This window comes from Rutidosis leptorrhynchoides, chromosome 4 (assembly GCF_046630445.1).
Source record: "Rutidosis leptorrhynchoides isolate AG116_Rl617_1_P2 chromosome 4, CSIRO_AGI_Rlap_v1, whole genome shotgun sequence".
Classification (NCBI taxonomy): domain Eukaryota; kingdom Viridiplantae; phylum Streptophyta; class Magnoliopsida; order Asterales; family Asteraceae; genus Rutidosis; species Rutidosis leptorrhynchoides.
In genome coordinates this window covers 133,984,081-134,007,066 of record NC_092336.1, presented here as the reverse complement: position 1 = coordinate 134,007,066, position 22,986 = coordinate 133,984,081, and the positions used below count along the sequence as shown (strand labels likewise).

At 34.0% G+C, this 22,986-nt stretch overlaps 1 protein-coding gene across 1 annotated transcript; it reads right to left on the bottom strand.

Annotated features, from left to right (window-relative positions):
* Nucleotides 1-1,316: 1,316 nt before the first annotated feature.
* LOC139843844 (F-box/LRR-repeat protein At3g26922-like) lies at nt 1,317-3,584 on the bottom strand. Its single transcript, XM_071834006.1, has 4 exons — nt 3,453-3,584; nt 2,081-2,962; nt 1,684-1,863; nt 1,317-1,612 (listed from the first exon to the last, which is right to left on the bottom strand). Exons 2-4 carry the CDS (start codon nt 2,945-2,947, stop codon nt 1,577-1,579), a joined length of 1,083 nt encoding a protein of 360 aa, XP_071690107.1. The 5' UTR covers nt 2,948-2,962; nt 3,453-3,584; the 3' UTR covers nt 1,317-1,576.
* Between the last annotated feature and the right edge of the window lie 19,402 nt (nt 3,585-22,986).

Sequence of the window (22,986 nt, the reverse complement as noted above, 5' to 3'; positions counted from 1 at the left end):
TAGTCTTTGTCCCCTAGTTTTTTCTTGTTTACCTCTTGCTTTTAGGCTCTCTTTTAGATAACGGTAGGCTAGTTTGGTTATGTTTTCTTTTTTTATTTTATTTTTTTTTTTCTTTTTTTTTTGAAAAGCAAGAAATTTTATTTATATAATGGATAATTACAGGCCCTATAGATTCTATACAATACGTTGTAATCGAAAACAAAAATGGCGACTTCATGAGTAAGTCAAACATTTTGACACCGCGGAACTTGATACTTCAAGCTGGATAGAAATAACCGAACAGTACCATCTTTGCGGTGACAAAGTTGATTAGTACTACCCATTTAACCAAGTGACAAAATGTAAAACCTAGCCATGAAGAAGCGTAGGATTCAATAGGGACCATCTAGGATGCGATGAAAATTAGCCAATGCCCGTTCTTTGTTGATCCGCGGTGTAGGATTGGTTATGTTTTCTAGTTGCAAGGCTATTTGATGGTTGTATTGTTTTGGCTGACACTTTCATCTTTGATGATCAGGTCTCGGTTGTGAAATGTTCTTTAAAAAAAAAAAAAAAAAAAAAAAAAAAAAAAAAAAAAAAAAACTTTTTAATTTCATCTCTACATCAAATAATAGATGAAACCACCAAGTGGTACCAAAAAAAAAAAAAAAAAAAAAAAAAAAAAAAAAAAAAAAAAGGCTTGGCCCAACTATTTGATGGAATGCCAAAGGCCTTTAAAAAAGGCCTGAGCCTTAACAAAAAAAAATCACTAATCAAGGCCTTTACAATTTAAACTCTAAAAAGACCCAACAAACTGCATACACAAAATATCTTCTCCATTATAGCAGGCCTTATAAATACACTTAGTAGCCACACCTAAACAAAGTCGATCTTGTAAACGTTAGTCATTCATAATCAGCAGCTTAGGCTGAGACGACCAGATGTAAGACTGAAAACTATGGCACAGTTTTGATGTTGATGCCCAACGAAAAAACATATACTCTGAACAATGTGTATTCTAAGTAAAAGCTTAATAGGATTGATTATATGATTATTTTAACTTGTGAAGAACAAAACTAACCAAAACCAACTCATGCGAAAGTATTAAATGATGTCACCTTCAAAACTATGACAATCGCAAGCAAAAATTAGTATGTATCACAGCAGCAAACTGATAACACTGTCTAGGCGTAAATATATGATAATCCATGTATTATGTAAACGCTAGTTTTAACTCTTGATGATCTCCACCACACGCATATAAGATTCACAATCGACAACCAAGATAAAAAAAAGGATTAAGCAGCAATGATCAAACTAAAAACTTAGGGAAATAAACTTTCCAATAACGGGAACTAGCATAGTAGTGTAAACATACATAAATACTTTTAACAATGTAAGTCCTAACCGCAGGAACTAGCAAATTAAGAGTCGCACTTTGACATATTACATACTTATAAAACTCAAATCATTAATCATCTAACCATCATCTAACATACAATCTCTCTTTGATGCCGGAAGACCAACATTGACAAAATCTCATCAATCTTAACTTTCTCTTCATTAATCTCCACAAACAGAGCAGTCCAACATTTCCTCATCTATCAAATTTGCTCTTCAAACCTTTCACATCCTGCATTTTATAATGAACATTAGTCCCCGTTTATCATCATATAAAATATTATTAATGGTGAAACTACATACCTCGCGTGAGTATATCGAGACAGTAGCACTTGGGGAAGCATTTAACAGAAAGTCTTTTATTTCTGTAGGGATATTTGCTTTCTTTTCTCCTTCTTCCCACCCTGGATAAATCTTCAGAGTCTTTAACTTGGTAAATGGAGAAGGCATATCTGAGACTATGCCCAAAGATGATTCAAGAAGCTGAAAAAAAAAAAAAAAAAAAAAAAAAAAATAATATATATATATATATATATATATATATATATATATATATATATATATATATATATATATATGTATATATATATATATATATATATGTATATATATATATATATATATATATATACACACATCAAAATAAGTGATGTTAAGTGATGATAGATGCACGTATAAACATTAATGTAAAACCAAATACCTCTACGATTTCCAAACCAAGCGTAAGATATTTGACATTGCGGAACTGTTGAAGAATCTTAATAACAAAGTATCCATCTTCCTCATATGGAGTAGACATATAGAAATCCACTTTCTCCAAACAAGACAAACCATCTGCTACAAAACGATAAAAATATGGATTTCTATACATCAATGAGGACAATTCGGGTACATAAATCAAAAGAGGTCCTTCGCAGTTTACAACCGTGAGATTCTTTAGGTGATGTGCAACAATCTTAGCATTAGAAGAAAAATCGTTTACAGTGCAGTTATATAAGGTAAGATTCTTCAAGTTAAGGCACTGAGAGAAAAGACCACCATACTCGTCATGATTTTTGTAATTTAACTTGACATTTTCAAGATGCAACGTTGTTAAAGCTGGTAGGTCCCACAATGATTTGATCTTACAAAGTGGACGATTATATCTACTTGATCCAATCAAAGTGAGATGTTTCAAAGACTGGGAAATAAAGAGAGAAAGAGGTATTTTGATTGTATTTTCGCACGAACATATAATAGTCATCTTTTGGACATTGTGCGAATACGCATAGCTCAAAACTGTTTTGACAAACGATTGGTTGAGTCCTCCACGTACACTAAGTTTAACGGACGACAACTCTATTTCATGATTGCGGGAAGACAAAACATGAGAGACAGACAACGAGAATCTAAGTAATGAAGTAATATCATCACTAGATAAATCGAGATGTGGAATTGACTTCCAAATATTCCTCCATCTAGATGACGATATACTTGTTCTAACAGCTTGTTTCGTGTCGTTAAAAGAGAGAATCTTAATGATGAGATCTTCAGACAAGTTGCTTAGTCTATCGCCGTCTACATTCATTTTTCACTCAAGAAGCTACAAACATAAAGAAAGAATCAGAACATACTAAATTGAAAAATAAACAATAGGCATAATACTATTATATATAGAGCCCTACATTTAGAGCCCTAAACCCTACTTTTTACAAACAGATAAATGTTATAAAAAAATCTTCAAATACTTTCTATTTTCACTTATATATTGCTAATCAATCACAAACTCTAACATCAAAAAGGGATATCAGTGATATGACAACCAAATCTAACAAAATTTGGCATTGTAAGGCCAGATAATAGTTGATTTTTTTCTCTTTAATACCTTTGAATCTAACCTATTCAAATAAAATTTGTCTTCAAAATCCAATCAAACCACAAAATTTGACAAATACTAAAATTAAACAGTGCATTTAATCGAGAAAAAGGAAAAAAAAAAAAAAAAAACCCTAACTTCACAAATTTCATATTTTACTCAAACCAACAAACAACTAAAGAATTCAAAGCAAGCCATTAGAGAATTCAAAACAAACCTTAGATTTGAGAATAAAGTGAGCAACTTGTAGGGTGGAAACTAATGCGGTAGGTAAATTTTTTTCTGGAGAACCCTAACTTCATACGTTACAATAGTTTATTTTGATATGGATGGCAAAATTAGGAAATCCTAATTGTTCGGGTCTAATCAGAGTCCGTCGGTCATGAGACGGTATGAGGATGGTTAAAAAAAAAAAAAAATTCGGGTTCAGTTATGGTTTTATACCGGACCCGCATACTCGTATACCCGGTTCAAAGAATTTTTATAATAATTTTTATGTAAAATTTTATTATTAGTATTATATTGTTAATGTATGAAAGATTTCTATTATTTGTTTTGAAAACGAGTATAATTTTATTCAATATAATTATATACAACAAGTTTTCGAAATCTGATATGTGTATTTGAGTATTTTAGAAACTTTTCAATCAACTTTTTGTATGCGATATTTTATAATACTTTAAACATGAAGTAATTAAGTTATTTTTCGATATTTTGATTTGGTAATTTATTGAAAAATAGATACAGAATAACTAATCGGGTATACCCGTTTACCCGTGGGGAAACCCGAAATCCGATAGTATGTAAGTAAATGGGGACTCGACGGGTTTCGGGCCGGATTTGAGGCGGGGTTTCTTAATCGGGTTCGGGTCCGAGATTACATAAACCCGACCCGATGTCATCCCTACTTGCTTGCAACCATGGCCCAAAACAATCTAAAATTTAACACTATAATTAAAATGTAAACATATATTCCGTGTTCTATGAACGGCTGTTCGGAAAATCCATTTTCATTGGCAGCGCTAAACGCTCACATTTTTTTCGGGCCAAAAATCCCTCAACCTTCACACACTCGCGCTCTGGTATTACGGCTCAATCTTAATCTTAACTATGATATTGTTAACCGATTAAGGTTCAATGTGTTGATAGTAAGAGGCGGAGTTTGAATCAATTTGAAAACCCGAGATTTCAAGGATGCATGTGGCTGTTTTGCCACCCTAAACTCTTCAAGTAGGCATATTAAAGCGTATTAAAATTTGTAGGGTTAAAGCTACCAAATAGTTATATTCCTTTTTTTTTTCTTTCAATGTAGGTTATATATCTATCTAGAAAAATACTATTGTAGGCTATGTACTTTGAAAAAGTGTGTTAATGTAAACAAAATGTGACCGGTTACCTGCTAGACCGGTTAAACTGATTATTTTCATTTTATTGAGCAGACCTGGATCCACCAGCTTACCATCGACACCATCTTTGAGCAAACTGGAATCTATTAAATACCAATAAAGATGTATAGATGTAGAACAATGCTGTATTTGATAATGTCGGTAATTCAGAGTGTTTCAAATCGAATAATTTGATCAAATCACCATCTTTGTTGTTGAAGAGACCACCTGTTTCTATAAACCCATGTTCTGATTCTTTTAATTCTTCATTTTCTATAAAGAGAATCAGAGCCCAATTGAGTTATCAAATACCTCTGTTCTTGTTCACCAATCAAAACAGAAAACCAAACCCTTGAAGAATCTTGAAATCAAGACTGGTTCGCTGAAACCAGAGAATCGGAAAGAGAAGACTGATGAAGAGATCGAAATTGAGAAGGAAATTAGTAGATTGTATGCGAAATTGAAATCAATTCGGTACCACTACTGTTCAATCCACAAACAGAAGAAAATCTGGTTTCTGGAAATTAGATGATATTGAAGAAGAAAACTATGGGTTTTCTAGAGGGAGAAATTCGAGCCTTAGACAAGCTGTTACAGCCCTTGGAACCATCAGTGCTTTTCAGTTCGAAAAACCCTACTTGCAATCGATTGTGTTTGTGATTTTGAGATCGATTTTCTGAAAACTAAAAATGGAGAATTGTTAGGAATCACTTAACAAATACACCATTATCAAGTCATTCGTAACACACTTTATTAGGTTAACAAGTTAAGTTAGTTACATTAACACACGTTTTCAAAGTACATAGCCTACAATAGTATTTTTCTAGGTATATAACGTACATTGGAACAAATATATATATATATACATGGTTGCCTTAAATTAACAGTCAATATCCTCTAATTATAAATTCTAGCATCCCTTAAATACGAGGTGTATATGATATATTTATGTAAGACCCTAAACCCAAGTGTACAAGTGTACCTAAGCATCGATTAATCAAACTGTAGCAAATTGGAGCTCACTGTCTGAAATTGAGTGGGTGCGCGCAGAGCACCTTCAGGTGTGCGCTCGGCGCACTGTCCCAGCGACAGTTTTCTGCTTTTTCTATTTTGAGTTAAATGAAGGGCATTTTGGTCTTTTCACTTGAGGCCGGATGTGTAGCCATATTATCAGTTTTGGATCTAGTTTTGGACCACATTTCAAATCCACAAACACTCTCATTTCATTCTTAGAGAGAGAGAGAGATTTCTAGAGAGAGATTTGGAGATTTGGAGATTTGGAGAAGAAGGAGCTTGAATCGATCAAAAGCTCAAGTGTTAAGGTTGTTCATTGAAAGGACCCGTTCATATATATTATAAACGATTCACAATAGTTGATTACATCGCGAGGTATTTGACCTCTATATGATACATTTTACAAACATTGCATTCGTTTTTAAAAGACAAACTTTCTTTACAACGAAAGTTGACGGCATGCACACCATTTCATAATACATCCAACTATAATTGGTTTAATAATAATCTTGATGAACTCAATGACTCGAATGCAACGTCTTTCAAAATATGCCATGAATGACTCCAAGTAATATCCTTAAAATGAGCTAATGCACAGCGAAAGATTTCTTTAATACCTGAGAATAAACATGCTTTAAAGTGTCAACCAAAAGGTTGGTGAGTTCATAGGTTTATCATAACAATCATTTCAATATATTAATAGACCACAAGATTTCCGTTTATAAATATATGTACACTCGCAAGTGTATAAAAGTATTCTATAAGTTGTAGGCACCCGGTAACAAGCCTTAACGTTCATGTTTTACCCTCTGAAGTACACCAGATCAGGTGTGTTTAAAATAACCTCGAAGTACTAAAGCATCCCATAGTCAGGATGGGGTTTGTCAGGCCCAATAGATCTATCTTTAGGATTCGCGCCTACCGTACATAGACAAGTAGTTTAATGTTACCAAGCTAAGGGTATATTTCTGGTTTAAACCCACGTAGAATTAGTTTTAGTACTTGTGCCTATTTCGTAAAACATTTATAAAAACAGCGCATGTATTCTCAGTCCCAAAAATATATATAAAAGGGAGCAAATGAAACTCACCATACTGTATTTCGTAGTAAAAATACATATAACGTCATTTAACAAGTGCAAGGTTGGCCTCGGATTCACGAACCTATATTAATTATATATATTTATATGTTGGTCAATATTTGTCTAACAATTTTTGGTCAAGTCATAGTGTACCACAATCCTAATGCTCGAGACTAATATGCAAAAGTCAACTTGACCCAAAATGACTTCTAAAATTTATACGTGTTTATTATATAACTTAACTATAGTCGTTTTATATATTTAAATATATTTATTAGATTTTATAATAATAAAAGTCATTTATTAATAAAAATTTATATTAACGTTTATATATGATAAAATATACTTTTATATATCTTAAGTAGTAAAATTTATAAAGTTCACTTAATATCTTAAAACTATAGTGGTAAGTATTATTAATGTAATTATATTACGCGTGGTGAAAAATATCTTTGTATCCCCTATTTATTTGATAAAATAATATTGATCATAATAATAATAAGTAAAAGTTGTATTATTTTGTAATAATAATAATTATTATTCTATAAAAAAAATAACAATATTTATATTTACTAAAAATGTTATTATGATAAAATGATAATACTAACATAATAGTAATAATGATATTTTATAATAACAATGATATTTCTATTAAAATAATAACGACGATAGTAATAATAATCATTTTAACAATAATACTAAAATTCAGTTGACTATAACTTCAAATCCGTTCATCGAAACCATTCGATATCTAAATGAAAAGTTCTTAATTTTTCGCTAGCTTTCCAATGACATGCATATCATATACCCTATCTCAGTAGCATATGTATCTAATTCAGGATTCAACAAACCTATCTAAGGACAATATCGAATGTACAAGCATGCATAATCCTATATACTCGAGCACTAGTCAGGGATACACTATTGATATATAAAAGTTAAGTTATGAGTGCTCACGTATCAATATTGAGATTCAATATTGCAGGAAAGTACGTAGACGCAACGGAGATGATAAACACTAGATTGACCTCACGAGCATACCCATGAACCATACCCATCACTTCCATAGCTATAACCCATAATTTCCTTAGCTTCGACTCATTCAAAAAACTATTTTGAAATCACTCGGACATTACTCCGTCGTAATATTTTATGTATACTAATAATATCTTGAAATAATACAGAGCAAATATATATATATATATATATATATATATATATATATATATATATATATATATATATATGTAAATCGATTGAGAGAGTTTAGAGAAATATATTTTCAAGTTTCTATGAAATAATGAAACCTATTGAATTCTATTTATAATAGATTTTTGAATTATTAAAGTGAATTATTAAAGTATGAATTATTAAAGTGAATTATTAAAGTATGAATTATTAAAGTGAATTATTAAAGTATGAATTATTAAAGTGAATTATTAAAGTATGAATTATTAAAGTTAAAGTAAAGTAAAAGTAAAGTAAAGGTAAAGTTAAAGTATAGTAAAAGTATAAAAACTATGTATGTATAATACGCGTATAAATATATATAATATTAATTTAAATCGTTATATATATTTAATGAAATAAATTATAAATATCGTTATATTTATTATACTGGTTAAGTAATGAGTTGTCAAAAGTGATTCTAGATATTTATAAAAGTTTAATAATAAAGTTTTTTTTTAAAACTGAAAACGTTTTTGTACGTTTGAAAATAGATTAATAGAATATTATGGAAACCAATTCTCCACTAGCTTTTGTCTAACTTTCGTAAATGACACTTTTTATTTTTATTTATAAATAGCTTTACAAATTATTCCGAATATCGTTAAGAGGAATAGATTTCTCAAATCATAGTGGACCTCTCAACAGAGACTTGTAATCATAATTCAATGTTTCTGATAATTCAATCATTTAATATATTTTTTTTTAATTTCGTCGATAATCATATTGAAACAAATACGTTCATATAAAGCATTATACTTTTAAATACTTTGTTGACATTTTCAATTTATAACATATACACATATACATACATATTCATATATGTTCATTTAATGGTTCGTGAATCATTGGAATTTGGTCGAGGTTTAAATGAATGTATAAACATAGTTTAAAATCCTTGAGATTTAACTTAACAAACATTGCTTATCGTGTCAGAATAATATAAAGATAAAGTTTAAATTTAGTCAGAAATTTTCGGGTCGTCACAGTACCTACCCGTTAAAGAAATTTCGTCCCCGAAATTTGATAGAGGTCGTTATGGCTAACAATGAAAATGTTATTATGACGATTATGAAGTTTTATCATGTCTAAGAAGTATGGATAAAATAATTCGATTACTCAAAGCGTATGAGGGAAGTTATCGTAAATGAAGGAAATAAGATTATAGTGATTCGTCATATCTTTTGACGTCATCACAATTGATCTCCGAATTTAAAGAAAATCTTTGTAATCTATGTTGGATTTGATGCTTCGATGATTATGGAGATTATGATTCTCTTCGAATTAATACGATAATCCATCTTGATTTCTCTGTCGGGTATTTCACTATAAATCCACCTCCTTCGTTTCCTTACAACTCACACCTTCTATTCTTTCTCCCTCAACTCATATTTTAAAGTATTTGTCAATATGCTTCATCCAGTACTGATTCTCGATATACTCCTCACTTTCATATCTGTCGTTCTTTTTTTTCATCTGCCTCCGGAAGAATCTATTTACTTCTACTATACTCTCGGTTTTATAGTGTTTTTAGTTCTTCCGTGTCTTTATATTGCTATATGCATCGATATATACGGTTTATAATTTTTGGGTGGTTGTTGGGTTTTATATCTTCCCTTATATTTCAAAGCCCCTGCTTTTCTCTTCTATAATCATTGACATCCACAGTTAATGCTCCCTTCTATTTGCTGCGATTTATACTCCAATTTCTATTTTGGAGTTTTGTCCTTTCGTTTCTTCTTCTTGCGATTAAGCAACGTTTGTAATGGTCCAGTATTCGCAGATATGAATTTCAGAATGAACATAGTTAATGTTCTAAGAAGGAAATGGTAATGGCACGATCTTGATTTGTTAATTTACCAGAATACCCTGAAAAGACCGAATCATCAAGAAAATATATTCTTGATATTTTTAGAGATTAAATAGAATACAAGAGTCGTGTAACATGGAACATGATGACGGCATGGTCTGTGAATCGTCATGTCCCATTAGAAACTCAGCATGACTTACTGTAATATAATCACGTTGATCAAGTGTCATTATATTATACTAACTCATGCTTCAGTTCCCAGCACTACTTCAAAACATTCATAATTTAAACTCGAAAGTTTATAGAATATAGAAACTAATAGTTTCTTATATGATGTAACACTGATAGCGCAAAGAGATAAATGACTTCAGATAAGATTAGTTGTGAAAATATCTTCAGAAATATCGCGGATATTTATAATGAAAGATATGATAATATCTTAGAATTTCTAATATTGATGGATGATGATGAAGATTTGTCTGTAAAGGTTTAGAATAAAGAGTAAGGTATTCGTTAATGACTCTAGCAGGCACTGAATCATTTGGATTCTTTGAAGGCAGATTTAGTCTTTGTGATTTGTCCACAGCCTCCTTCATAGTCTGTTCAATCCGTTTTCCAGTTCCAAACCTTCACTTTTTCTCAGCTTTTCCACCTTACTATTCTTTGTCATCAAACTTTTTACTGTTAAGATCGTTTACAGTTTTTGATGCTTCATCAGTATTTCGAGAACTAGTTCGCAATTTATGGTGTTTTTCAGAAACTTCACATTCAAAGTATATAAGTCCAGAAGATAGACACATATAATTGTTGGCGTAGACATGCTGCGAGATTTCAAAATACTGATTGCTAATTTCTAATGATTCATATGGCAATTCTCGTTACAAGATGCAGATGAGTAAATGATGGGATTTTGATAAATATAAAGATTTTTCAGAAAGTCAAAGATCAATGAAGTTGTTAATAAGTTTACTGCTAATGTGGCGAGATATGAAAGGTTCCCCGGTAATAATGATGAAGGGGTAATCATTATAATAAGGCTTATTCGAATGAACAATTGAAGTTGGTTTGCTGGAGCTGTGACAAAATCGTCTATTTTTAGAAGGGATTGAAAAGTTATTTTAGCTAGTAAATGCCAAAAGGTCTGACATGGATACATGTTAAATTATGACTTTGGTTTCAAGAGTTTTTCAGGTACGTAACTGTAGATAACATGTGGTTGGATCTTCATCTTGATTGTTCATTATTTGAAGTGTCTTCAGGTATTTCGAAGGGCTTGAACACATATTATAATCGTTAATATACATACGATGTTCTAACACAGTTTTGAAGTTAAAGTATAGCTTTGAAAGATGTAAGAATCTAAGAGTGATGATATCGTTTATAACTTGAATTGAATTCGGCGATTTCAAAATCAGAATATGTAATTAGATTTTTGAATGAGTATGGTTGTTTTGATTTCTATAAAAGAATGTATATTGTTGTGAAAGTAGGGAGTATAATGGATGATTTGCTGAATCAGATTCGAAGAATGTAACATATTAATTGTGAATTTATATATCTCTCGGGTATTAACTACCCGTTAAAAAAAATGTCACAATTAATATTTTGTACAAAAGAATTTTATTACAGTCTTTATGGAAATATATGTGTATATTTCTTCAGATGTAATATAGATTTAATGAGTTAATATTAAATTAAACTCACTTGATTTATGGTTAAGGCTAGGATAGATAATTTCTAAACTTTAGAAATTACATAATCGTCGTAGAATGTTTTCCCAATGAAGTTATGAATCAATACTTCATCGTAGTGGTATTCCTTAGTATCTACAGGGCGTATGACGTCGATGCTCATGGGACAGATTGTGAAGTTGAGGTTTGCGATGCGGTTGTTGTTGGTGGTGGTAATGGTACTGTTGGTGTTGCTGATGGTGGTACTGTTTATGCTGCTGGTGCTGCTGCTGGTGTTTGTAACCTTTGCACCATATTCTCCAAGGCCACTACCCGAGCGCGAAGCTCATTGACTTCTTCTATTACACCGGGGTGATTGTCGGTTCGGACGAGCGGATAAATAAAATCTAGAATTTGGTGTAGTATGTAATCGTGACGAGATACTCTAGAAATAAGAGAGAAAATGGTGTTCCGGATAGGTTCGCCGGTAAGTGCTTCAGGTTCTTCGCCAAGAGGGCAATGTGGTGGATGGAAGGGATCACCTTCTTCTTGTCTCCAATGATTAAGGAGGCTACGAACCCATCCCCAATTCATCCAGAATAGATGATGACTAATTGATTGATCCATTCCGGTCACACTGCTTTCGGAACTTGAGTGGGATTCCATTTCGGAATCCGAGGGACTTGAACTAATGACGAATTCCATTTCGTACGATTGAATAAAGAATTTTTGGATATGAAATGATTTTCCGGCTATCGGGTGGTATTCTAATTATATAGAGCAAAAGGTTTCGTAGATTACGGAGGAATTTACGGAATATGTCAGGCAAAGTTTACAGTAACAGATACGCTAAGATATGAATTAGCAGATACGCTAAGATATGAATTTTGTCTATACACTATTAATGCAATCAATGCAATAAGATGTGTCTAGACTAAGAATGATAAGCATGTAATTTCCGACAAGAATGATGAGCAAAACTTTTGAAATGCAGACACGGTCGAAGTCCAGACTCACTAATGCATCCTAACGACTATCAGTTAGACACACTAATGCAGAACTGGTTCGCTAAGACCACCGCTCTGATACCAACTGAAAGGACCCGTTCATATATATTATAAACGATTCACAATAGTTGATTACATCGCGAGGTATTTGACCTCTATATGATACATTTTACAAACATTGCATTCGTTTTTAAAAGACAAACTTTCTTTACAACGAAAGTTGACGGCATGCACACCATTTCATAATACATCCAACTATAATTGGTTTAATAATAATCTTGATGAACTCAATGACTCGAATGCAACGTCTTTCAAAATATGCCATGAATGACTCCAAGTAATATCCTTAAAATGAGCTAATGCACAGCGAAAGATTTCTTTAATACCTGAGAATAAACATGCTTTAAAGTGTCAACCAAAAGGTTGGTGAGTTCATAGGTTTATCATAACAATCATTTCAATATATTAATAGACCACAAGATTTCCGTTTATAAATATATGTACACTCGCAAGTGTATAAAAGTATTCTATAAGTTGTAGGCACCCGGTAACAAGCCTTAACGTTCATGTTTTACCCTCTGAAGTACACCAGATCAGGTGTGTTTAAAATAACCTCGAAGTACTAAAGCATCCCATAGTCAGGATGGGGTTTGTCAGGCCCAATAGATCTATCTTTAGGATTCGCGCCTACCGTACATAGACAAGTAGTTTAATGTTACCAAGCTAAGGGTATATTTCTGGTTTAAACCCACGTAGAATTAGTTTTAGTACTTGTGCCTATTTCGTAAAACATTTATAAAAACAGCGCATGTATTCTCAGTCCCAAAAATATATATAAAAGGGAGCAAATGAAACTCACCATACTGTATTTCGTAGTAAAAATACATATAACGTCATTTAACAAGTGCAAGGTTGGCCTCGGATTCACGAACCTATATTAATTATATATATTTATATGTTGGTCAATATTTGTCTAACAATTTTTGGTCAAGTCATAGTGTACCACAATCCTAATGCTCGAGACTAATATGCAAAAGTCAACTTGACCCAAAATGACTTCTAAAATTTATACGTGTTTATTATATAACTTAACTATAGTCGTTTTATATATTTAAATATATTTATTAGATTTTATAATAATAAAAGTCATTTATTAATAAAAATTTATATTAACGTTTATATATGATAAAATATACTTTTATATATCTTAAGTAGTAAAATTTATAAAGTTCACTTAATATCTTAAAACTATAGTGGTAAGTATTATTAATGTAATTATATTACGCGTGGTGAAAAATATCTTTGTATCCCCTATTTATTTGATAAAATAATATTGATCATAATAATAATAAGTAAAAGTTGTATTATTTTGTAATAATAATAATTATTATTCTATAAAAAAAATAACAATATTTATATTTACTAAAAATGTTATTATGATAAAATGATAATACTAACATAATAGTAATAATGATATTTTATAATAACAATGATATTTCTATTAAAATAATAACGACGATAGTAATAATAATCATTTTAACAATAATACTAAAATTCAGTTGACTATAACTTCAAATCCGTTCATCGAAACCATTCGATATCTAAATGAAAAGTTCTTAATTTTTCGCTAGCTTTCCAATGACATGCATATCATATACCCTATCTCAGTAGCATATGTATCTAATTCAGGATTCAACAAACCTATCTAAGGACAATATCGAATGTACAAGCATGCATAATCCTATATACTCGAGCACTAGTCAGGGATACACTATTGATATATAAAAGTTAAGTTATGAGTGCTCACGTATCAATATTGAGATTCAATATTGCAGGAAAGTGCGTAGACGCAACGGAGATGATAAACACTAGATTGACCTCACGAGCATACCCATGAACCATACCCATCACTTCCATAGCTATAACCCATAATTTCCTTAGCTTCGACTCATTCAAAAAACTATTTTGAAATCACTCGGACATTACTCCGTCGTAATATTTTATGTATACTAATAATATCTTGAAATAATACAGAGCAAATATATATATATATATATATATATATATATATATATATATATATATATATATATATATATATATATATATATATATATATATATATATATATATATGTAAATCGATTGAGAGAGTTTAGAGAAATATATTTTCAAGTTTCTATGAAATAATGAAACCTATTGAATTCTATTTATAATAGATTTTTGAATTATTAAAGTGAATTATTAAAGTATGAATTATTAAAGTGAATTATTAAAGTATGAATTATTAAAGTGAATTATTAAAGTATGAATTATTAAAGTGAATTATTAAAGTATGAATTATTAAAGTGAATTATTAAAGTATGAATTATTAAAGTGAATTATTAAAGTATGAATTATTAAAGTTAAAGTAAAGTAAAAGTAAAGTAAAGGTAAAGTTAAAGTATAGTAAAAGTATAAAAACTATGTATGTATAATACGCGTATAAATATATATAATATTAATTTAAATCGTTATATATATTTAATGAAATAAATTATAAATATCGTTATATTTATTATACTGGTTAAGTAATGAGTTGTCAAAAGTGATTCTAGATATTTATAAAAGTTTAATAATAAAGTTTTTTTTTAAAACTGAAAACGTTTTTGTACGTTTGAAAATAGATTAATAGAATATTATGGAAACCAATTCTCCACTAGCTTTTGTCTAACTTTCGTAAATGACACTTTTTATTTTTATTTATAAATAGCTTTACAAATTATTCCGAATATCGTTAAGAGGAATAGATTTCTCAAATCATAGTGGACCTCTCAACAGAGACTTGTAATCATAATTCAATGTTTCTGATAATTCAATCATTTAATATATATTTTTTTAATTTCGTCGATAATCATATTGAAACAAATACGTTCATATAAAGCATTATACTTTTAAATACTTTGTTGACATTTTCAATTTATAACATATACACATATACATACATATTCATATATGTTCATTTAATGGTTCGTGAATCATTGGAATTTGGTCGAGGTTTAAATGAATGTATAAACATAGTTTAAAATCCTTGAGATTTAACTTAACAAACATTGCTTATCGTGTCAGAATAATATAAAGATAAAGTTTAAATTTAGTCAGAAATTTTCGGGTCGTCACATTCATCTCGCTCTTGGCTACGTTGTGGTAGTATTGGTAAGTTCTAACTCCGAGTTTTCATACTTTGATTTAGTGTTCATAATTGGGGTTTTGATTTGGGTGTTCTTGAGTAAACCCACTAGTTGATAATTGGGCGATTGAGTTAGTAAATGGTGTTGATAGCCATTGTTGGTGGGTTTTGGGTTGGATGATGAAATTGATTAGTTAATAATCACATTTGGATGTGAAATCACTTGTTAACTTAGGTTATAAATGATTATTAGTGTAAACTTGCAAATGGATGTTTTGACTTGAGATTAGGTCAAAATGGGTTTCGTGTAAATTGATGCAAGTAATGTGTTTTGATGATGAAACCTTGAGTAAATGGGTTGTTGGAACATAATCACTAGTCGATTGTGATTATGGGTGTTTCGGGTGAGATTTTGACTTAGTTAAATTGGAAGTAAGTGCAATTGGGTTAATATTGCACTTATTGGTATTTTGATTATAAGCTAGAGTGTTTGGCTTATTTGTTGTGAATTACTTAGGTGATTTGCATTTGGACGATTTGGAGCTCAAGTAGGATTGCTTTTCAAGTAATCGAGGTGAGTGGAATATTTATACGTTTATGTATATAATTTGGTTGCTTGCGTGCGGTGTGGTAAGTGACATCCGTTAGGATTCACTTTTCGAGGACCACAATTTGGTTGGAAAATATAGTGAGTGATATCCGTGTGGATAGCTCTTCGTTGGCTATATTCTGTTTGTGAATGTGGCGAGTGATAAACGTTTGACCTATCGCTCTTTGTCGGCCACGTGTGTATGTTTGTATTTGGTTATGTGGCGAGTGATTAATGTTTGACCTATCGCTCTTCGTCGGCCACATGTGTGTTTGGGTAAGTGGTGAGCGTTATCCGTTTGGGGATCCGCTCTTCGTTGGCCACTTATCGTGGGATGGTAAGCGGTTCCGCTTTTCGTCGGCCATCCTTGTGATTGAGGTAAGTGTTAACGTTTTGTTTGCACTTTTCGTCGGCCTCATGGTGCGTAGTGGTGAGTGGTTAACGATTTTGACCTACCGCTCTTCGTCGGCCACGTACGCGTTGCGATGGGTGGTGAGTAGTTAATGTATTTGACCTACTACTCTTCGTCGGCCACCATCGAGTCGAATGTCGAAATTGGGTATATTGGGATGTGTAAGTTTTATTAGCATTGTACGTTGATTATTCGTTTATTGTGGTTTGCTAATGATATTGTGTTGTTGTGTAGGTGTATGCAAGTAATTAGATTATGTATGTATGCGTATAAGTATTGCATTCACTAAGCATTAGCTTACCCTCTCGTTGTTTACATTTTTAGGTTCGGAGGCGGACGTGGCAAGGGTATGCTCGGGATTAGATGATTTCCCCTTTTGATGCTTGCTTGGATTACTTTGGGTTTCGACTTAGGATTGGGTAGTTTGTCCCCAAACATCATGCTCGTGGTTGTGTTTGGAACTTAAACTCATGTAGTTGAAAACTTGTATTTCGTACGAGGGTCGTAAAACGATCGATGTGGGCCCAGTGTCGTAAATCTTGTTTTATTATTGAAACGTGTTAGTTTTACATATTATAAAATGTTGTGAAAAGCATTTTGTCTAAAAGTGTCGGGAAGTGGGAGATCTTTAATCCAAAAATGACAAAACCGGACAGAACTGATCAAGCCTTGTGCGCGCCGCGCACAATGGGTGTTGCGCGCCGCGCACCTTATCTATATAAAAAAAAATATTTCGCGTTTAAGGTTGGATAACGGGTTGGGTTGTTACAAGTGGTATCAGAGCATGGTCTAAGGGATTTAGGTGACTTGAGATAGGTGCCTAGACTTAGACTTTTTGTATGTGCTTATTTGTTGCGGGACTTGTAGGATTACGGGTCGGTTCGGGTAATAGCTAGTGCCTTAGATTGTAGGTGAACTAGCTATGTATTGATTATGTGTTACTAATCATGTTGTTTTGTGTTGAACATCTAGCGAGATGGTTGTTGTATTCATGATCTCGGCATGGCGTGTGAGCGTAATAATGCTTCGCGACCATTATTACGGTTGCAAGCCAAGTCAGGTAAGTGATGTACAACAGGTATTGAACTAGATGGGATGTGCGAACGGTGGCGTATTTATTTGATTGTGATTATTGTTCGCGATGGCGTATATAATTTATTCGTGTTGTGTTCCTAACCGAGTTCATTTCTTAGAATGAAGACGAGGAACGGACATGATAATGGTGATCAAGGCGAGGACTCCGAGTTCACGGCTAAGGTAGAGGCCATCTTCGAACGTCAAAAGTCAGAGTTTCTAGAGGACGTTAAAAAGATGTTCTTAGATATGATTGACGAGCAAGTAGTCAATCTAGTCAAGGAACAAGTTAAGATTGTTCTTCACGAGGATAATGTGAGAAGGCGGGACTTCTACTACAAAACCTTCAAGGATGCTCAACCTCCCACTTTCGAGGGTGAGCGAGATCCACTTAAGAGTGCTCGATGGATCTTCGATATGGAGGGGGCCTTTCGTACTAGTGAGTTCCCTCTCAATAAGAAGACGAGGTATGGTAGTAGTATGTTAAGGGGTGACGCCAAGTTGTGGTGGGATGCGAAAATTCAACTCTATGGTGATGAACAATGTATGGAGTTCACATGGGACAAGTTTAAGACGGAATTTTTCAAAGAGTACCGAACTTCGGTCGATCTTTCTAAGCTTAAAGACGAGTTGCGTGCTTTGAGGCAAGGGTCGATGGATTTAAACACTCTCAAATCCGTTTTCTTATCGAAGACCCAATTTTTCCTGGAGTATGTCGGGAATGATCATATGTTGAAGGAAGACTTTTATCGAACTTTAAATGACCACTACCAAGAGAAAATTAGTAGGAACGCGGTGAAAACTTTTGACGAATTGTTTGACATGGCGAAGGGTTTTGAGACGCTTGTCCTGAAGAGGAGTGGTTCCGATGTTAGTAAGCGAAAGTTCGAAACTACGGTGCATTCGAACAAGAAGGGTAAGAGTACTTCCGAGGGAAACGAAAGCGTGAAGAAGAGTGGTACCGGTGGTTTTATACCCACGTGTTATAATTGCGGACAACGGGGTCATTTGTCGTGCGAATGTACGAATGCGAAGTCTAACAAGGTTACATGTTTTAATTGTCGAAAGGAGGGACACCGAAAGTCGGCGTGTCCGGAACTAGTTGGTGATGCATGAGAACCTGACGACGATGTTCAGCTACTTTTCGATATTTCTTTCGAAATGTGCTTATGATTTTGTTTGATGCATTTTGTGTTAGTGCGTAGTGTGACGAGGGGTAGCGTTCCTTATGGAATTACCCTATGATGATGGTCGGATTGACGTGCGAGGGGCGTAAGACTTGGTGTTTCCAAGCATTCCTTAGTGTTGGGCGAAAGATTTTACCAAGCCATGAGAATGGGCTTTGGTGTTGTTTTGATAACGCGTAGTCGCTTTTGTGACGTAATTGATGAAACATAAGTTTTGTCGGGTACGGATGACTTAAGGACACTTTAGTGTTGTGAGGGTGACATCGGATGAATGGAACCCTCGAGGTCGAGCTTTTCGGTCTCGATGAATGTTGATAGTGGAGTCTATGTGACGCGATGTCAGGTGCCTCTTTCATACCTGCAAGCGTAACGTCCGACTCCGGCGTTGTTGTGGTTACATTGTAATTAGGGTACCGGAGAGAAACCCTTAGGTACATGAGTGACTAAGTGGAACTTTGATAAGCTATGGCAATCGGAGGATTGCAAGAATAAAGTATGTGTAATTGTGATGAACTCTTCGTTCGAAGTGATTAAGGATAGGTAAAGATCCCTTGTATGCTCAAGGTTGAAGCAAGACGTGGTGATGGGTCGTGTGAACCCAATGGTTGGTAAAGTCTACCTTTGGTAGCATTGTACGGTTGTACAAATGCGGTTGTGGAACGTAGTTCCAAGTAGGGGAGTTACACTCCCACGCGAGGAGGTTTTAGTGCGAGATTTCGGATGATGATCATAGTGAATCCAAAAAATTTGTGTCGGTGCCTAGATTTGGTCGATTTGTGGTAGAATACAATTTCGGTTAAATTGTACTTATGATTTCGGATTTAAATTATCACCGAGGTGGTAATGTGGTAAATCTCGTTGGGAGATAATGAACGTGTTTGACGAGCAAGGTGAAATCCCTCGGTTAAGGGGTGTGCGTGTCGGATTCTTTGCTAGAGAATGGTTGTCTTGTACCTATGTGCGATATAGGTGGTTCTTGCTCGATTGTGTTGGCGTTGTGTGCGCGTACGTATGATGCGTGCATGTGTATAATGGATTTTACTTGGGTGGATTAGTCGCGGTGTTTAAGACTCCACTCATTGGTTTGATTGACATGTGGGATTGTCGCGGTGTTTAAGACACCATATGGTCATTGGGGGTGAGTTAGTCGAGGTGTTTAAGACATCACCCGGGGAATTAGTGATTACGCAGTGTTAAATACACTAATGGATTTTGTGGTGAAATGCAATTTCAGTTAAATTGTATGTATTGTGGCAAATGCTATCCAATTGCGAGGATTCACTTTTCGTTGGCCACGGTTAGAGTGTGATAAGTAGTAAGTGTTATCCGTTAGGATTCGCTTTTCGTCGGCTACTTATTGGTGTGTGGAATGCGTTTTCCGTTAGGAATCGCTTTTGTTTGACCATGTGTGAGGAGAGGTAAGTGTGATCAGTAAGGATGCGCTTTTTGTCGGCCTCTTGTTGTGTAGTGGTAAGTGGTTAACGTTTGATCTACCGCTTTTCGTCGGCCACGTACGCGTGAGGATGTGGGGCAAGTGGTCTCCATTCGTGAGGATTCACTTTTCTTCGGCTCCATTGTATTGTTTGTTGGCCATATTATTGGTGTGTTGTTACTTTAGCAATGTACATGATAAGGGTACGCTAAAGGGATTGCTAACTTGGTACGAAGTTTGGGAATGTTAGCTTGTTTTTGTCATTTCGTCGAGGCGTGAGTTCGTTCCGGATTGGGAATGAAGCGAGACTTAGTGCTCGGTTTGGTAGATTTGGTAAATCACGGATGATGATTTAAATCGGAAGGGTAACTTTGGAGTAAAGTCACCTAAGGGAGTTGTGTGAAATATTCGGATTTGATGAAATTGTTATGGACATCGAGTTTGGACGTATGTCGGAGGACCATGGATCGTGGTTCCTGTTAGTTAAGTGGCGAGGATCACGGGGACGTGATCCAATTTAAGTGGGAGAGAGTTGTAAGACCCTAAACTCAAGTGTACAAGTGTACCTAAGCATCGATTAATCAAACTGTAGTAAATTGGAACTCACTGTCTGAAATTGAGTGGGTGAGCGCAGCGCACCTTCAGGTGTGCGCTCAGCGCACTGTCCCAGCGACAGTTTTCTGCTTTTTCTATTTTGAGTTAAATGAAGGGCATTTTGGTCTTTTCACTTGAGGCCGGATGTGTAGCCATATTATCAGTTTTGGATCTAGTTTTGGACCACATTTCAAATTCACAAACACTCTCATTTCATTCTTAGAAAGAGAGAGATTTCTAGAGAGAGATTTGGAGATTTGGAGAAGAAGGAGCTTGAATCGATCAAAAGCTCAAGTGTTAAGGTTATTCATCTCGCTCTTGGCTACGTTGTGGTAGTATTGGTAAGTTCTAACTCCCGAGTTTTCATAGTTTGATTTAGTGTTCATAATTGGGGTTTTGATTTGGGTGTTCTTGAGTAAACTCACTAGTTGATAATTGGGCGATTGAGTTAGTAATTGGTGTTGATAACCATTGTTGGTGGGTTTTGGGTTGGATGATGAAATTGATTAGTTGATAATCATGTTTGGATGTGAAATCACTTGTTAACTTAGGTTATAAGTGATTATTAGTGTAAACTTGTAACACCCCGTTTTCCCCGTATATGATTATAGGTGTATCGAGTAGGTATATACATGTTACATGTATGTAAATAGAGTACGCGGGTGATCGAAGGATTTGTTTAAGCGTTTTAATGGGTTTTTATGTGAATGTTTGTAGCTTGGATAAAAGGCACCAGACCACGGCCAAGGTCGCGGCGCGACAAGGCTCGTCGCGGCGCGGTGTTTCACTGGTTTCAATTTCAGGAGGCTTGACAAACAAGCATTAAAACACGCGTATTCTCGCGGCGCGGCATTCTGGGCGAACTGGTACCAGATTTTAGTAATTTTAAATAAGGTTCAAGGGCATTTTGGTCTTTTCGCGTATGAGCCAGATTTGAGATCTTAATCTCATCCACTCATTTCATTTCTTCATTTCTTTTTCCTTTTCTTCTTCATTTTCTCTCAAAACTTCAAAACCCCATTTAATTCAAAGTGAAATTTGGAAAGGAAGATTTGTGATTCGATCTTTGGTGCAAGAGGCAACGTCGTCCTCCTCGTTCTTAGCTATAAGTTGATACTAGCGGTAAGTTCTAACTCCGAAATTCATCTTCATGATTTGATATTCAAGTTAGGGTTTTGAGCTTTTTAGTTGTAAAACTCATTTAGATGTTGAAGTGGGTTTATGGAAACAAGTTATTTTTGATATTTTACGGGTTTTGGGTTGGTTAATGATTTAAGCATGTTTAAGGTTTGTAAGTGGGGTATAATCGCTAGTATTAGTGATTTTAGGAGTGTTGGAACTTGTAAGACCCATTTGGGGGTAAAATGGGTGAATTTGGGTTATGTTGAGATAAGGAAAACCCTAATAGCTATGATCTAGGGTTTGGCCATGTGAATTGAAGTTGTAAGTGTTAAATTGTGTTGATTAGTCACTAATACACTTGTAAATGATGGAAGAATTGTAAATGGGTCATGTTTGGCTAAAATGGTATGTATAAGTGTTGAAATGGGTCAAATGAGTTAAGGTTGACCTAATTGGGTAAAATGGGTATGAAATACCCTAAGTTTGTGTTATTTGGTGTTAGTAGACTTACATCACTAGTTTTAGTAATTAAAAATGAGTCTTGGCCATTTATGGGGGGTTTTGGGTGTAAGTGAGTTATTTAATGCTTTTGGGTCATTAAATGCTCGAGAGTGAGTATTGTGGTTAATTCTAAGAGTTGTGTATTGAATGCATACTTATGTATTAGGTACCTTGCTCAAAGCATACGGAAGTGCTAAATCACCACCGACGTGATAAGGTGAGTGGAATAATTATATGCGTAGGTATATAATGTATCTATTTGTGGTAGCGTAAAGAGTGAAGCATCGAGGTGTTAAGATGCCACTCTAAGTAATTGACGGGTGAAGCATCGAGGTGTTAAGATGCCACTCGGGGTGAAGCATCGAGGTGTTAAGATGCCACCTAGGAGTGAAGTGTCGAGGTGTTAAGACGCTACTCCGTAAAGTAAAGAGTGAAGCATCGAGGTGTTAAGATGCCACTCGGGGTGAAGTACCGAGGT

Bases quoted from the DNA above. Each gene is read 5' to 3' on its own strand.
- LOC139843844 (XM_071834006.1), bottom strand. From the start codon at position 2,947: ATGAATGTAGACGGCGATAGACTAAGCAACTTGTCTGAAGATCTCATC. The intron at 1,864-2,080 runs GTATTTGGTTTT...TTTTTTTTTCAG, and splicing joins TTGGTTTGGAAATCGTAGAG to CTTCTTGAATCATCTTTGGG. The intron at 1,613-1,683 runs GTATGTAGTTTC...TATAAAATGCAG, and splicing joins TCTCGATATACTCACGCGAG to GATGTGAAAGGTTTGAAGAG.